This window comes from Lissotriton helveticus, chromosome 4_1 (assembly GCF_964261635.1).
Source record: "Lissotriton helveticus chromosome 4_1, aLisHel1.1, whole genome shotgun sequence".
Lineage (NCBI taxonomy): Eukaryota > Metazoa > Chordata > Amphibia > Caudata > Salamandridae > Lissotriton > Lissotriton helveticus.
Window position 1 is genome coordinate 1,476,935,802 of NC_136063.1, and position 17,019 is coordinate 1,476,952,820.

Sequence of the window (17,019 nt, forward strand, 5' to 3'; positions counted from 1 at the left end):
TAATTAAAGGAACCTGTGCTCAAAACCCCAGGCAATGGTGAAGTGCTGCTAAGAAAGTACTTTAACTACATGCGCGCTGCGGGTTTTCCCGCTGTGCGCTGACATTTGCGAAAACCCGCGTATCATGACGAGCTCAGCTCGTCATGAGCGTACGACAGGCGTAACTCATGACGAGCTGAGCTCGTCATGAGCGTCGAAGGGGTTAATGTACATAACAGATTCTTCCTTAAAACTATGTTTTAAGTAAGTTTGCAGCTTTGCGGGTAAGTCTTGGGCAGCACAAAACATTTTCTCACCTGCATCAATATTTAAACTCCGCTCTATTCCTAATTGTTTTATGTCATGAGGTGATAAAAAAAATCCTTATGAATAACTGCTACTCTGTTCAAGTTAGAACAGAAGTATTTTTCTGAGTATCAGTACAATCCATTTTTAGCAGTACACCACTTAGATAACAGGACTAACGTACATGGACATTTCCATGTTTTTCCCACAAGTAACAGGAGACTTAAATTTTGTTAAAGCACTGCCTTCAATTGATAGAAATATTGGGTCACTTTTAAAATACTGAGAATGTTTAATACAAAGGTTAAATAAACCACGGTGATTTTGATACACAAAAGAATACCTACTGTGAAATCTGGGAGCGGTACATCTCCAGCCTTTGGTTAGCACACTGCACAATTTCTTCAAATGAAACCACCTAATAAAGTGAAACAAGCAAGTGATTAGAAACGTTATAATGTTTATCTTAATTGAATTGTAAACTGATGCATGTATACTGCTAAACTTAAAGGCATTTTGTTATTTGTATCGAAAGAGGCATCAGTAACAACCAAAAGTAAGAGTAAACGGTACAAGACATTTTGTACATGTTACATCTAAGATCGGTTTCCTATGTATCATAACATTATATTGCAGAAAACCTTTTTTTGGACTGGAGCCTCCCCATTTTTAGGTCTCGCGACCTATCGATGCGCGCATGCGCATCGAGCGGAGCGAGAATTCAAGTAGCGAAAATCATCATGAAACCACCAGCTTTTTGCTGGCGTTTTCATGAAGTTCACGTGAACCACGTGTTCAAACATGAACACGCATCAGCCTCCCTCCATTTGCCGCACAGCACATCAAAGGGCTTCGCCCAGCGTGCGCTCTGCGGCTTCTCGGCTTCTCCTCCCCTAATTACGCCGCACACAGCCTTCCTTGCATTTCTCCTCCCCCTCCCCAGCCAGCTTCCCCCAGGCTGTGTTCCCTCATCCCTCGCACCCCCTCCTCCTTCAGCTTTTTATCGAACAGGTTTTCTCAAGCTTTGGAAAAATAAACAGCATGCCGGTATGGTAAAGAGATCAGCCCCCTGCCTTTTATATGCAACATCTTTAACATTTGCTCTGCTTTCTGTGCGTGTGATTAAATGTAGCATTCTGAAAGGCCCGAGTTCTGAGAGCGACATAAATCCTTGTCTCGCAGCTGCTGCTGGACTCGGGAAACATGTGCATTTTCTTTTCAAGCAGCGGCCATCAGACCCTCCCAGCGGGCCGGCGCTGGAGAGCACCTGCATCTCTTCATTTACTTCCAATAACAGTCTCAGCCGCGCAGTCACAAAAATAGCAGCTCCCTTCAGCTGGACGGACATTTTGCCTGTATGGTAAAGAGATCAGCCCCCTGCCCAAACTGCTCAGTCTCGCAATCGCAATCGCTCTCTAGCGCCACCCTCACCGTCAGTCAGAAAAACATTCGGGATTTACAGGTACTCTACCCACTAGTATATGTAGTACTTTATACTTACTACCATTCCTATGTGATTTTATAGTTTACCCGTTTGTATCTCTTCCTTGAGTTACTCTACAACTTGTACATTTGCACAAAAAAATTCTGTTTGTATCTCTTTCTTAAGTGACTTTACAACTTGGACATTTGCAGTTTTTTGTTTACATCTCTTCCTTGAGTGACTTTACAACTTGTACATTTGACATTTTTTCTGTTTGTATCTTTTATTGTAACTGATGTAATCCAAAGTCCTTATAATGCAACTGGTTCTTTTGTAAAGCGTTCTGACACCTTCGGGCAATGTTTGCGCTATATAAAATATCATTAAATAAAAACAAGCATTGGCATTGCCAATAGGTCTCGCTTGTGGGACCTTATAAGTATTTAGTTTTGCAGCACAATATCCTTGTTGCATAATCGGATATTGTGCTGCAAAACTAAATACTTATAAGGTCCCACAAGCGAGACCTATTGGCAATGCCAATGCTTGTTATTGTAGAATGCCAATTTGGATTCGCGCCTTCCTTAATCAGTTGTTTGTCCGAAAATCAAGCACAAAAATATGGATCTACCTCATTTCTAGTACACTTGGCAAAGGTTCATTTTCTGATGTATATTTCACTAAAGAACTGTGCGCATTTAGCTTTCTTTTCTTCCTGATTCTTTTGTTATTAAGGAAAAACAATTTACGGCAGAGAACCTTTGATCCTATTATTTGAAAGTCAAGGCCACTACTGGTCTAACATTGTAACATTGTAAACACCATCCCATAATTACCAGATAATAGGGAAGCTCAGGGTAAAAAATAGAGAGGCCAGGCCAGTCGTGCCCACTCTCAAGCTGCCTGAAACCCAAAAGTAAGTAGATCAGATGTCCAGAAACCCTCTTTGGAAGATGTTAGTGGAAAGTGAAGGAAAGACAGACAAACTGGACAGAATATTGGAAGCAATCATCTCATCCAGAAAGGTGCTTGAAACCAAGATTGACACTGCCATAAATTACATTAGGTTATTACGAGGCGATCATCGAAAATTAGCAGAAAGAGTAAAGAAGCCTGAAACAATTTATATTTATTTTGGACTTTTATATAGCGCTAACATGACCCGTCCAGGTATCAGAGCGCTGAACAAATAGCCATCAAATCATACAATATCAGGAAAGGAGAAAAAGCAAATGAGATTCGGTGATGGAATAACCATGCAGTTACATATATACAGTGTATCATTAAGCTTATCAGTTCTAAGAGCCTTTGGAAGTCCAAGCAACGTTAGCCAGGCTGAAGAAGGTTCGTCATTCCTGGTGAAGGAATCTATGCATCATGAGTTTTTTTTGCTTCTTTTTTTTACATGTACAGATGAGGGGTTAGACTTGATTTCCAGAGGTAGATTGTTACAAATTCTAGGGGCAAGGCCGGAGAAGGAGCGGTTGTATGTTTTCTTTTTTTTAATCTTCTGTGTTTTCCTGGCACAACTACAATCAAGCAAGGCGGAAATTGCAAAACAAATTGCAGGACCTTGACAGAGTCAATAAGGTTTGGAGCAGAAGATGCCTAGGGAGAGTAAGGCAGTAAAATATCTGGGTAAAAGGCCACCCAGAAAAAGTGGAGGGGTGGGACAAACTTGGTTACCTTGAAAGCTGTATGGAGACTGTAGTGGTGCCCTAAGGACTCACCAAGTTTTATGCATTAGACATAAATTGGCATAAATCCATAGGCTATCCGCTCACTGATTGGCATCCCCCTTAGGGTCTGCCCTATACAATGGATGAGTGTGGACTTAAAATATTTGGATATCTTTGTCACTGGTCGCCATTGTCAGGAAGATGATTGCCCTTTGTTCTCACCTTGCTGGAAAAAAAGCGTCATCAGATACATTCAGCACTGTATCCCACTGGTTTAGAGGACGCCCCCATCTTTGGAGGTTATTGCAGTGTTTCCTGCGCTATGTGAAGAGTGTGTAACTCCATCATGGCTGAGGTTGGCATTCTAGTGTCTACCTCGCGCTGTGGCTTGCTTTAACAACTGTGCGCAAGGCAATTAAAGCAGCGCACTTCAACTGTCAATTCTATTACAGGACCGGAGGCTTCAGATTATGCTTTCTCTCTCTTTACTGCAAACAAAAGAGCAGCCAATAAGAACATTTCAAACATATTGAAAGTAATACATTCCCAGAATGCTTAGCGTCACACTATTAACAACCATAGAGATTAGCCCTATAAATTACTCTCACACCGGAACACTTCCTCTTTCTTTGCTGCTCGCTCAGAGTTAAGTGCTCAATATTGTTTCTTGCCATAACTCATGTTTATATTGCTTGCTGTTTATTTCATGTATGCAACGCTAATGTATTCTGCTGTTGTCTGAATGTAACACGCAGTTTTAGTATATTTTTTCAGCGCGTTGCGCTGCTGCTTGTAACAGGCTCTCAGAAGGTGGCAGTTACCTCCTCACGCATTCCCCATCTTCCGACTTGTCCTCACCAGAACTTACCACATGTCATTCTAGCAGTGCGCAGAGCCTTCCCTCATATGGGCCCGCATTTTATTTGAGCCTTGCGTTGCATAGCCCAATTGGGCTTGTTTTGGGCTCCTTTTGGACTATGCGACGCCCATTACTGTTCCTCCTCTCTCCGCGCGTATTTTCGATTGCGGATCGGAGCAGAGGTTGTTCTTCTGTACCCTTTTGTGACGCCTCTCCTGGGCTGAAGAACAAGGCAGGCCCCTAGCCGTGTGCAGACTTTTCTATATCTGAATACTGGCTCTTGACGCCCTCTGGGCTGATTTACTGATTACAGCTTTGCTGAGGGTCTATTAATTTATTTAATTATTTCAATTGTGATTCTTGCACCAGGGCTGCTCCCCCTTGATGGATTCCGCTGGGATCTTGCTCATTTGTCACAAGAGTCTCTCGCTTTACGTTTAGCGATGGAAGACTGGGCCTACTTCGAGGAAGAAGAGTATGGGTACTATGAGGAGGAGCATGGGCCTCTCCTGGAGGACAACCTTGTGGATGCTCTTGATGCATCAGTTCAAGTTTCCGTCAACATGGCGGTGGAGTTAGCAGTCCCTAAGACTGTTAATAAGGCGCTTGCGGCCACATTGAAGCCTATTACAGTGCCATTAGAAAATTGCGCTAAACGACATGGCATGCTTCAACAAGATGCGTGAATACTTCCACGTCTCCTGCAGGAGGAAAAACTGCTACTGCCAGGACGCCCAGTTGGTCGCACGTGCAGGCCCTTGCTAAGCTGCCACCCCCTTCTGCCCGGGACCACCCCTATTCTGGGGCATCGACTTCCTTGCCCTCGTCTTCCATTGTAGTTGCTGATACCGATACTGGTACGGACAATGACTCCACTGGGCACACCGCGTCCCCTAAGAAGAAAAAGGCTAAGAGGGCCTTTAGCCATACCCAATCCCCCCAGTCTACCAACCCACTACCCCATTCGATTTCAACCCACAAGATATAATACACCCGAGGTCATTTGATTGGGCACCTCCTCCGGAAGTGGTGGATTACATCCATCAGAATTTGAGGCACAGTTTAGACAGGGAGGTCAGGAACCGATTGCGGTCGGAATGCTCTCGTTCAGATGTACCTGACAAAGTCACGGAGACACCCAATATCGGCCCGAATATGTTGGCTTTCCTGAAGAAATTTCAGAAAGATCCTAAGAAAGGCATCAATCGGGCCTGGCAGTGGTGCCAGGATAAATAGTTGGACGCCATCTGCCCCTTGTACAAGATCCTGGAGTTGGCTCTATTAGCCAAGGAGTCCGGCAACCCGATTGACACAGATATTCTCGCTGGGTGGGCGCAACATGCCATCTGCTTTTTAGGCAACTCAAATTGTGCCATTTCCGCCAAACGCAGAAAGTCACTCCCAATGCATATGGATACTAATTTAACCGAACTAGTAGCGGCTGAACCAGGTCCCTTGGCGAATGGTTTATTATTCAGAGAGCGATTTCCAAATATGTAGGGACTTTCACTTCGTTGGACAAAGCCCAAGTAAATATCAAGAGGGTGTTCCATGCGGGCATTTGTAGACGGGGCGTGCGAGGCAGGGGCCGCCCGCCAGGCCGACAGTACCAGCAAGGCCTTCCCAGAGGGGGTTACGGCCGCGGTCGCGGAGTCTACCAAGATCCCACCAGAGGCGGCTCGTTTTACCCCACAAGGCGCTTCAACAGTCGCCGCTTCCTTCGAGGGGGCCAGAAAGGGAACTCAAATTACAGCAGGTAAGCCCTCTGTCTCTGTCTCTCTACCCTTTGGGAGGTCGGATTCGCCATTTTCTTCACAATTGTCGTGCCATTACTCAGGACGCCTGGGATCTCCAGACAGTACAGGGTTTTCAAATAGATTTCTTTCAAACTCCCACGCAGGAGTTTTCTCCACCCCTTTTGTATTTTTTCCAACAAGACAAACTTTTTATAGATCATGAAATAGAAGACTTGCTGGAGAAGCACGAGGTTGCCTATTGCGAAGAGGTGCCTGCAGGCTTCTGCAGCAACGTGTTTCTGGTACAAAAGAGGGGCGGCAGTTACAGGCTAGTGCTAAACCTGAACGATTTCAATTACTATGTACTCTACCATCACTTCAAGATGGAGGGGATCCATCTCCTCAAGGACATCCTGAGACAAGCGGATTTGTTGGCCCGTCTCAATATCAAGGATGCGTATCTGACGGTTCCCATTTTTCCTTCTCATCGCAAGTTCCTGCACTTCCTCGGCTCCTTGGTGTTTCGCCAAGTTATTGAAGCTGGTGATTGCGCATCTTTGGGAGCAAGGTATACACTTAATAGCTTACCTCGATGACAACTCGATAATGACTGCTTTGGCTTCCCTAGCAACTCTCCATCTGCACATAACGATGACAGTGTTAGAGGGTTTGTCATAAACAAGTTGAAGTCGATTCTGGTTCCAACACAGTACTTGTTCTTGGGGTTTGTGATCAACTCCCAGTCAGCCCAGCTTCAGTTGCCCAAGCAGAAGCTGAGGGTCCTGAAGAAGGAATTGAGGAAAACTTTAGACACACAGTTGATGTCCTTACGGGCGATTGCATGTTTGGTGGGACTGTTAGCCTCTTCCATACAGGCGATATTCCCGGGACCGTTGCACTACCGAGCTCTTCAGTGTCTCAAGATCAGACATCTCCAGAAGGGCCTGTCTTATTCGGATAAAGTCCCTCTTACGGACGAAGGCCGGGCAGAGATCCAATGGTGGTTAACACATGTAGATGCATGGATTGGTTGAGCGATCTTCGGATCTCACCCAGAAGTGATCAAAGAGTCCGATGCCAGCAGGTCGGGTTGGGGAGCCCGCTGCGGGGTAGTGACCACGGGGGCAGATGGTCTCTCCAGGACTAGGAGTTGCATATCAATTGCCTCGAACTCCTGGAGGGGTCATTTGCGATTCGCGCACTCTCACCCAGGAAGGTATTGTGTTGTGTTCTGTTATGGATGGACAATATTTCCGCTGTGAGGTATATAAACAAACTGGGGGGTACCAGATCCCCGATGTTGGCGGAGATCGCCAAAGACTTTTGGCATTACTGCCTAGCACATCAGATCACAGTGATTGTGGAATACCTTCCGGGTTGAGACAATGCATTAGCGGACTGGCAGTCCCGCCACCTGAAGGATTACAGCGACTGGAAGCTTCATACGTCCCTGTTTCGCCAGCTTCAGTCGCCGTGGGGTCCGTTCCACATAGATCTTTTTGCCTCCAGACTGAATCATCAGCTGGAGTCCTGTTTCAGTTGGAGACCAGATCCCCTGGCGAGTGCGACCAATGTACTCACACAGGATTGGTCTTAGAATATCCAGTATACATTTCCCCCATTTGTCCTGATACCCCAAGTAGTGAATCAAGTGATTCGGCAGGATAACGAGATTGTGTTGGTCACCCCAATTTGGAAGTCTCAGCCATGGTTTCCAGTCCTGCTGGAGATGGCGTGCGACTCTCCAATTCGTCTCTCGTATTTTCCATTGATGCTCCAGGGCCCTCAGTGAGAGCTCCACCCGTTAGTCCTTGCGGGGCAGCTGTCCCTGATGGCCTGGAGGCTTTCTGGCAACATTGGTCATTGCCAGGATTTTTGGAGCAGGCTTCCAGTTTTATCCAGCAAGCCTGGACCCCTTCTACCAGAAAGCAATATGGTTCCGCATGGACGGCCTGGTTGGGTTGGTGCTTGGAGAAACACCTGGATCCCGTGGAAGCAGATATCTCTCAAATTGTGAATTTTCGCTCCCAAAAAAACGCTGATGGTTCATCCTATAGATCAGTGAACAATTTCAGTTCAGCTATCTCCGCGGGCCATGCACATCTCGATGGCAGACCCGTGGGTATGCCTCCGATAGTGTGTAAACTTCTCAAAGGGATACGTGTAGCTAACCCTCCTAACGCTAAGTATACCTCTTTATGGGATGTTTCTAAGGTACTGCACTTATTTGAACAATGGTCTAATAATGAATTACTGTCCAGGAAACAATTGTCGGCTAAGTTGGCCATGTTGCTGTGTTTATCTGCGTGCTGCAGGGTTTCTTATGTTAGAGTGTTAGACTTGGAGGCTAGGATTTTTTTCGCCTGAGGGTGTGTCCTTTGTGATAAGAGCTCGCACTAAAACTTTTTCCAAATCTATTGATTACAATGCCTTTCCATTAAATGAGAAACTTTGTGATGTAAAATGTCTCAAGGTGTATGAAGACTGTACACAGTCTCTTAGAACAGCCGGTTCTTCAAGGTTACTAATTGCTTTGCAGAAAACTTTCAAACTTGTTATCTCTACTACGATTGCCAGGTGGCTTAGATATGTAATGCCAGAGGCGGGTATTGACACCGATTTATTTGGAGCGCATTCAGTCAGAGGCGCTATGGCCTCAAAATCATTTATGTTGGGTACTAGTATACATGATATCATGAAAGCGGCTGTTTGGTCTTCCAGTTCTACTTTCAAACAATTCTATTATAGACCTGTGGGCCATGTTGCTTCTGTTGTTTTGGATAAGCATTAAACTAGCATAATCTGAAGCCTCCGGTCCTGTAATAGAATACAAAATTTGCTAGCATTTGCGCCAAGTATGTCAATTCTATTAAGGACATGGAGGCGAATGTTATCCTGCTCATAGTACATATTATGATGCATATTTGTCATGTTTACCCTTCTGGATCTGCCGGTTATGTTAGTTGTTACGAGTATGACTTTTTCATTTCAGGCACTGACCAGAAAGGCGAATAAACCATTGTAGTGGTCTCTTGGGATGGAATGGACTCCGACCGTCTTGTGCAAGTTCTACAGTTCCTGTTTGGTCTTCGGTCTGATGTGATCGGGATACGTTTCTGATGTTCTTCGGCCTATAATTCTGTTCAAGGTGGACTCTGCTCGTTGGGCAAAGAAAGAGGAAGTGTTCCAGTGTGGAGAGTCATTAATAGGGCTAGTTTCTATGGTTGTTGATAGTGTGACGCTAAGCATTCTGGGAATGTATTACTTTCAATATGTTTTCTTATTGGCTGCTGTTTTATTTGCAGTAAAGAGAGAGAAAGCATAATCTTCACCTCCGTGTCCTTAATAAAATTGAAAATTCTTGGCGCGAATGCTAGGAAATTTTTTATTCCCGTGAGAGAGCAGCTTTTCATCGATCCTCAAGGAAAAAGACTAGAAAAGGCTACAGAAAAAGATACAATGTTGCCGCATCTGCTCCATGTGGGTGGACAAAACTTGAAAAGAAATTAAAGGATAAGAAAACGTTGTTCCCGCATCAGTCAGAGTTCAATCAGTCGCAGTTGATCAGTTTCCACAGCTAGAAGTGTTCTTCTTGTGGGAGCATAATTTAATAGGCTACAGTTATTTTGGAAGAAGCTGCTTGCTCTGTGTAGAGCCGTTTATTTAGAGTCATTGAGCCTGTTCAGAGTATTCTGACTGAGGTAAAATTAATCATGAGCTTCTCTCAGTGTGGAGTGAGGTGCACACCAGAAAGGCATTTCCCCTCGATTAGGAGTTCTAAAAGGTCACGTTTTCAAGATGAATAAAAGAAGCTTCAAGTGCTGATTGGTGAGAAAATTAGAGACTCCAAAGGACCTTCAGACTTGACAATATCTGGTGCCAAGTTACAGTAAGAGTGAGAGGGTAGAATACTGTAATTCAAGAACTTATCTATTTTTAAAGAGACTAAAGTTATCAATAGCAGTTTTCAAGAATTAACTAAAAAAGGAAGAAAAGTTAAAAGTTACAATATAATTTCAAAAGAAAAAATTGCAGGAGAGAGGCAAGGCTATTCAGAGTCCAGGTAGTTAGACGTTTGAATGGTTGATTGTTCTGATTGACGCCAGTTAAAGTAGTTAGGAAGATGTATTTCAATATTGCTCCTGTCTTCCACTGAAGGTAGCCACTAAGAATCCTTCAAAAGTATTCCTGAGTACGGCAAGATCTTCAGTGAGTGATAGAGGAATAGTTTTGTCAGAAATTCAGGACCTGCTGGCAGTGTCTCTTTCTTCCCATTATTCCTTCCCACACTGGATGTTTGGCATTGGTCTTAAGAATACTCTCAGATCCGTGTTGACAACAAGGGAGGGATTTCGGGGGTTAAGCTTCTGCTCCTGTGGATCTTTGACAACAAGGTTCTGACAACCAGGGAGAATTTCAACACCACAAGCTGCACCGAGTCATTCAGGACTATAAGGCTGATTTAGACCATTGGAGGAAACTGCGATTATCAGTGCTAGAGTGATCAGCACTCTACAAGATGATTACATTACCTAAATTCCTATACATGCTGCCCTGCTGTGATACAGAGGATATGTGGCAGTATTGCCTTGCAGAGCTGGAATTCCAATACTACTATCCTCCAGCTCACTTACAGCACCCGGGGGCATGCTATGCAGTTACACAATGTTGATACCATAACGAGAATGCTTGTATGGTACAGAGGGCCTCCTAGAATAGCACTCACTTCCCTAATGAGAGGCCCCTATGATGGGGGCATAACTTTGCCAGATCTTATACGCTCTCACTGGGAGCACAACTGTTAGTGTCCATTATGGCCGATAAATGAGTGATGCGTGCTCAGCGCTACAAAAGGGACCTGTATGGCCAGGGCGGTACAAAAATACCCCACACAGCGGCCACACAGGCATTAGCATATGGCAAAAAGGCACTTCACAACGTTGGATGGTGGGACAAAGTCACCAAGGAGATACCTCTATGGGGTCTTTGGAAAACTGGCAGCCTTATGGATGCTAGACGGGTTTTCTAAATGGGACCTGCTGGGCTTATCTAGGCCGGACAACCTCTGGGTCTTCAATGAGATGGTGACATTTGAGGATCTGAAAGATGAATATGAACTTGCAGACTGCCAATATTATAGATATCTCCAAATCCAACATGCTTTATCCAAATACTCTAATAAACTGCAAGGCACTGTGGTGAATCTGTGCTGGAGTACAGGGTACTGGCGGCCCCACTCTGCAGACACGCCATATTGCAAACCTACCAAACAGTACTGACAAAAGATTAAACACCGTTAGAAAGCCTCAGGATAAAATGGGAACATGATCTATGGATCCTGGAAGATGCAGACTGGGTGGAGGAATGTAGACACCCAAGGAAGTGGCAGTAAGATCAGGTTTCCGTCTGATACAACCAAAAATAGTACATAGAGCCTATTACACCCATACAAGCTTACTTAAAGTTGGGAAATTAGAATCCGATAAATGTCTCAGAGGGTGTAGACAAAGGGACACACTGATCCTCACACTGCAGGAATGCCCAAGACTGCACATTTTCTGGGTAAAGTAACTCACAAGATGGACTGAAATGGAATGGGAGATGAATATATATGGGTAATCTGCTTGGGAATCAGGGGGGGCAACCAATATTAAGGTATAAGCTAACACTTTGTAATATTTCCCTTATCGTAGCCAAAAGTGATGAGGTGCAACTCTGGGGCAGTGGAGAGGAACCTTCAGTGTTGCTATGGGCAATAACCATGGACTGGTGCATGCAGGTGGAAGAAGCATACAAAGCAAGAGGATGCCCCAAGAAATATGACAAATTATGGGGCCATGGAGAGGCTTCACGGATCAGGATTAACAGAAAGAAGAAAGCAGGGATATGCAACCAAATCTAGACAAAATAAGCACAATGGAGTCCAGATTCATGAGTACTCTGCATATGATGAGCATGTTGCTCTAAACAGATAATTGATACATCTGTGGAAGGGGTAACACAAGAAACACTTCTATACTCCATGGAGAGGGGGATACTGGGGATTTGCTGTACCCAATGCACTTTATTTTCTTTAATGTTGTATGCATACAATTTCTCAAATTAATATAAATATCATAAAAAATAGTTTTCAATGCGGAGCCAAAAATCCTTGCCAAATTGTTGGCGCTGCGGTTGGCCCCCCACCTTGCCACTCTGGTACACCCGGATCAGTCCGGTTTTATGCAGAATCGTAGCACCTCGCATAACTTGCGACGTTTACAAGCGGTACTGGCTCGCCGTGACTGTATTCAGGAACCGGCGGTATTGCTTTCCCTGGATGCCACTATGGCGTTTGACACTGTGGAGTGGCCTTATCTGTTCGCTGTGCTTCGCCACATGGGCTTCGGCCCCCAATTCTGTGCATGGGTCCGCCTGCTCTACGCTGGCCCCCTGGCCCAGGTGGCGGCTAATGGCCACATCTCTAGGGACTTCCCGCTTGGACGTGGGACGAGGCAGGGTTGCCCATTATCCCCTCTGCTGTTTACACTAGTCCTGGAACCGCTGGCGATTTGGGTCAGATGGGAACCATCCATCAAGGGTATCCGGTAGTCACCGGCGTGGGAAGATCGGATATCACTATACGCAGATGATGTCCTGCTCTATCTCACCTCCCCAAAGAAATCAATTCCGGAACTGCTCAATGTCTGCGAGAAGTTTGGGAAAGTGTCTGGCTATAGAATTAACTGGTCGAAGTCAGTTCTTTTCATACTTGCTGGCCGCCCCCCCCACTGCCGAGGGACTGTCCGTTAAATTACACTACCACCCCCTTTAAATATCTTGGAGTTTTTGTCACTCCTAGCCCGGACGAATTCCACGTCCTGAACCTGAAACCCCCCCTGGACCGGTTCATTAGAGATGTCAAGGTGTGGCGCTCCCTTCCACTCACTCTTTTGGGCAAAGCCGCCCTGTTTAAAATGATGGCACTGCCCCGATTTTTGTACCTCCTTGAAAACTCACCGTTTCCAGTGCCCCCCTCCTATTTTAAGGCCATCGCAGCGGCAGTTTCTACTCTGCTTTGGGACGGGAAACCGGCTCGTATTGCTCAGGACAAGCTGGTAAAAGACTGGTACGACGGGGACATTGCGCTCTCTAGTATTGAATTATATTACTGGGCTGCCCACCTTAAACAGATCAACTACTGGTTACACGCCTCACAAACGGAACCAGCCTACATGGCGGACAGGCAGAATATCGAACCCAGGGGCCTGCTGAGAAACCTTTATAGCCGCACCATCCCGACTGAGCTACAGGGCCCGACTCGTCACACGATTCAAATCTGGTATAAAGCACACAGGCATCTTCAATGTGCAAACACCGTTACACAGATGACGCCCCTGTGGGACTCCTACAGGTTAGGTTACATGGGCAATACTAAGGGGTTCAAGGCATGGGACGCAATAGGCATTTCAGTGGTGGGGGACCTCTGGAAAAACCACAAAGTCGTAGATTTTGAATTTCTGCAGACCAAATACGGCATGGCTATGTCCGAACATTACAGGTTCATGCAGATAAGGCATGCACTGAGGGCAGCCGTTCCAGAGGGAACACATTTGCAGGAATCTACCCCCCTAGAAGACAGACTGTTAACTGAACACATGCCCCAAAAGGCCACCTCTTATACATACCGAAAACTAGTTAATAATCTCCCCGACAAGTTGTCCAAACTGCGTTCCGCTTGGGTGGTAGATATAGGGGACCTAGACGACTCGGAGTGGCAGGAGGCTCTCTCGTCGCCGCGCGAGTCAGCGATTCCCTCCAGGCTTAAATTGGTACAGCTGAAAATATTGCACCGTACATACTATACCAGTACGGTCCTGCACAGGATGGGGAAGGCTGAACACGATTACTGTCTTCGTGGATGCGGAGAAAGGGGGACGTTCTTTCACACCATCTGGGATTGCGGGAGGTTGGCAGGATATTGGACAGCGGTGATGCGAACTATCTCTCAGACAGTGGCTACCTCCCTACTGCCCGACCCACGCTGCTGCTTACTGAACATATGGGAGGCAACGGACTTGACCCATAGACAGCAGGATTGGGTGATGTTAGGTCTGATGGTCGCGAAGCGCAATGTGGCCAAATTGTGGGGATCACCGGTGTTACCCACACTGAGAGCATGGTGCAACGATATGGATGATGCGATGGTGGCAGAGAAGGCAGTGTTTGTTCAGAGGGGCTGCCCCAAGAAATGGGGGCTGATCTGGGGGGCGTGGAACAAACAAGTATAGGGGAAACATTTGTGATCCACCGAGGGAGGACGCAGATGAGTGTGTATCAGATTGAGGATTCAAACTGTACTATGGCTGTGGGTGTCGATGAGTCGCGCGGTTCTGGAGACCTCCGGACCATACCGGGAGAGGGAGGTGCGGGGAATGGTTCAAGAATGCACCCCTACTGTCGCGGATAATGTACTTGAGGAACTATATCTGTTTACCCTCTGAGATAGCTCTGTGTTGTTCTACAGCTGTGCCCTTGTTTTTCTTGAACAGTTTGGTTTTACGGTTTAAAGAAAAAAAAGCAGACCTTAGTAACATTAGACAAGGATGCCAGCTCCTTTACGCACACTATGTATATTTGCCGCCGGGCCCCAGGGATGCCGGCTAAACGGCTGTGTAATTTTTTATTTTTTTTGCATTGTACATTTAACACCTGAGTGCTCGCTGCCGGCCCCAGAGGTTGTAGGCCTTAAGCTGTGTCCTGACAAGAATGTGCAATAAAGGTATTTATAAAAAAAAAAAAAAAAAAATTGTTTTATGCATTAGACAGACCACACAGAACCCTGGCTAGAAATCCTCTGCCAATTTCACCTCCCAGACTAGAAATTACTCAGCTGCTTCACTACCAGGACATATACATTGTTTTACAGAAAGCCAGGAATTTGGAACTATCAAAGTGGAAAGCATCAAAGTCCATAACGTGAAATATATCCACCATTTTCTTTCTTTGTAAGCACATTTTTTATTAATTTTTTCCAAACACATAACAGCACACGTCAGCATTTTTATGACATGTGACGATGCAACATTAGAAGAGAAAATATTCAGTCTATCGTATCCAGACCTTAGTATTTTCACACCTTCCCCAAATCTTCTCATGTTTGTGCTAGCAGCCCCATGCAGTGTAGATAGGTTTTTCTTGTTGAGCACAACAGTCCACTCCTGCCCGCCACTTCACAGTGGAGATTTCCATCTCCGGGCAATGGCGCGTTTGGCCACCAATGCGGTGACCCCAATGAATGTACACTCCGCATGTGGGCCACCAAGGTCTTCTAGTAGGCCTAGCAGAGCCACTCTGGGGGTGAGGTCTAAAGGCATACCAAACACCTGCAAACTTTCCTGTGCTATCCTCTGCCAATAATGAGTCATCATGGGACAAACCTACACCATATAGAACAAATCAGAGTCTGGTGAGTGGTAGCGGATGCAGGAAGCTTGGTGGCATCTACCCACCCAGTGGACTCACCGGGGGTTCATGTAAGTTAAGTGGAGATAATTTAGCGGAACCAACCAGAGGCGAGCAGAGACAGCCAGCTCTCCAGGAGTCATCTTAGCTTCCCTCCACTCAGTATCATCCAGTTCACCAAGCCACGCTTCCCACTTCAGTCTCAGCACGGCGAACCGGTTTGAGGTGTTTGCAGACTAAAACAAGTAGATAAGGTATACAGCACCCGAGGCAGAATTCCCACCTAATATCTTGACCTTCAGGGGGCTGAACTCTGGGTTGTCAGTGTCCGCAGGGGATGTTAGCTACAAGGTAATGACGTAGTCCCAAATATTTGTGACACTGGGTGCGGTTAAATTTATATTGGTTCTGCAAGTCCTGGAATGTTCTCAGGTGACCTCATCCACACATCTCCAAGCACAGTAAGGCCAAGTGTGTCCCATTTTTTAAAATCTTTTTACACCTGCTGTATAATGCAACCAAGTTCCTTGCCATAGTTGGGTTATCAACTCTAATGTGCGATCCCACCCTATGAGATGGAGCACTGCTCTCCAGCACAAGAACCCCCCACAGGTTATCTACGGAAGTGAGGAAGGGATTGGAGCCTTGTACAACATTCCCTGATGTTGTCCAGGACTATTAAGGCAAGTTTCAAATGGTAAGTTGAGCCCCACCACCCACCGCTGAGCAAGTCATTAATAACAATCACCTGTGAAGCCTTGTAGTGGCATTGGAGGCCATAGCCAGGACCCCGTTATATGAGGACATTCGGCTATTGACTGTAGTGACGCGGGAGTGACCCTTCAACCAAAGTTACGAGTGTATAATTGAATTGAGGTGACAGAACTTCTGATTAGGAATCAGTAAGGGGATTTTTTGAAACACATAGAGGAATCTTGACTGTATCATCATAAATAAGGCCACTCGCTACAGAACATTGAGTGGGAACACAGAGTCAACCTTACGATGGCCAGCATCAAATCTTTACAGACACTCCTGTGTTGCAGTGTCGCGGCTGGTGTGGGGGGGGGGGACCTGGGGTGGACTCTGGGATGGGGGATAGGGGACTACGCATTCTGTGTTGGAACGTAAATGGGTTGGGAGACAGAATTAAACGGGGGGTGGTTTTACAGTTGCTACGACGCTTGTCTCCTGATGTGGTTTTGCTTCAAAAAACGCACTTGTTGGGTAATACGTGCCACGCCATGAATAGGCGTGGATACTGTCTCATAGCCCACTCGGGTTTCACTTCCGGCTCTAGAGGGGTGGGCATTCTGGTTCGGACCTCCCTCCCCCTTGCTGTTGATGACGTTATACTTGATGATAGGGGGCGTTATGCCGCTATTGTAGAGCGCTGGGAAGGGAGGGTGATTACTTTACTCTCGATTTACATACCCCCAGGCCTTCAAACTACAACCTATGCAGATTTGGGTAAAGTGATCCTGGGCGTCCCCGAGGGTGTACTTGTAGTAGGGGGGGATTACAACTCAGTAGTGTCTGGAATGTATGACCGTTACCCTCCCCGTGTCCTCGCTAAATCTCAATCCTGGCTGG

At 46.0% G+C, this 17,019-nt stretch overlaps 1 protein-coding gene across 1 annotated transcript in view; it reads right to left on the reverse strand.

The window, feature by feature from the left end:
* The window catches only part of CAGE1 (cancer antigen 1), a 1,568,844-nt gene that overhangs the window by 343,764 nt on the left and 1,208,061 nt on the right, over positions 1–17,019 (reverse strand). The window contains exon 13 of the mRNA XM_078688067.1: positions 633–703. Within this exon, the coding sequence (XP_078544193.1) occupies positions 633–703 (71 nt within the window). The remainder of the gene's footprint in view (positions 1–632; positions 704–17,019) is intronic.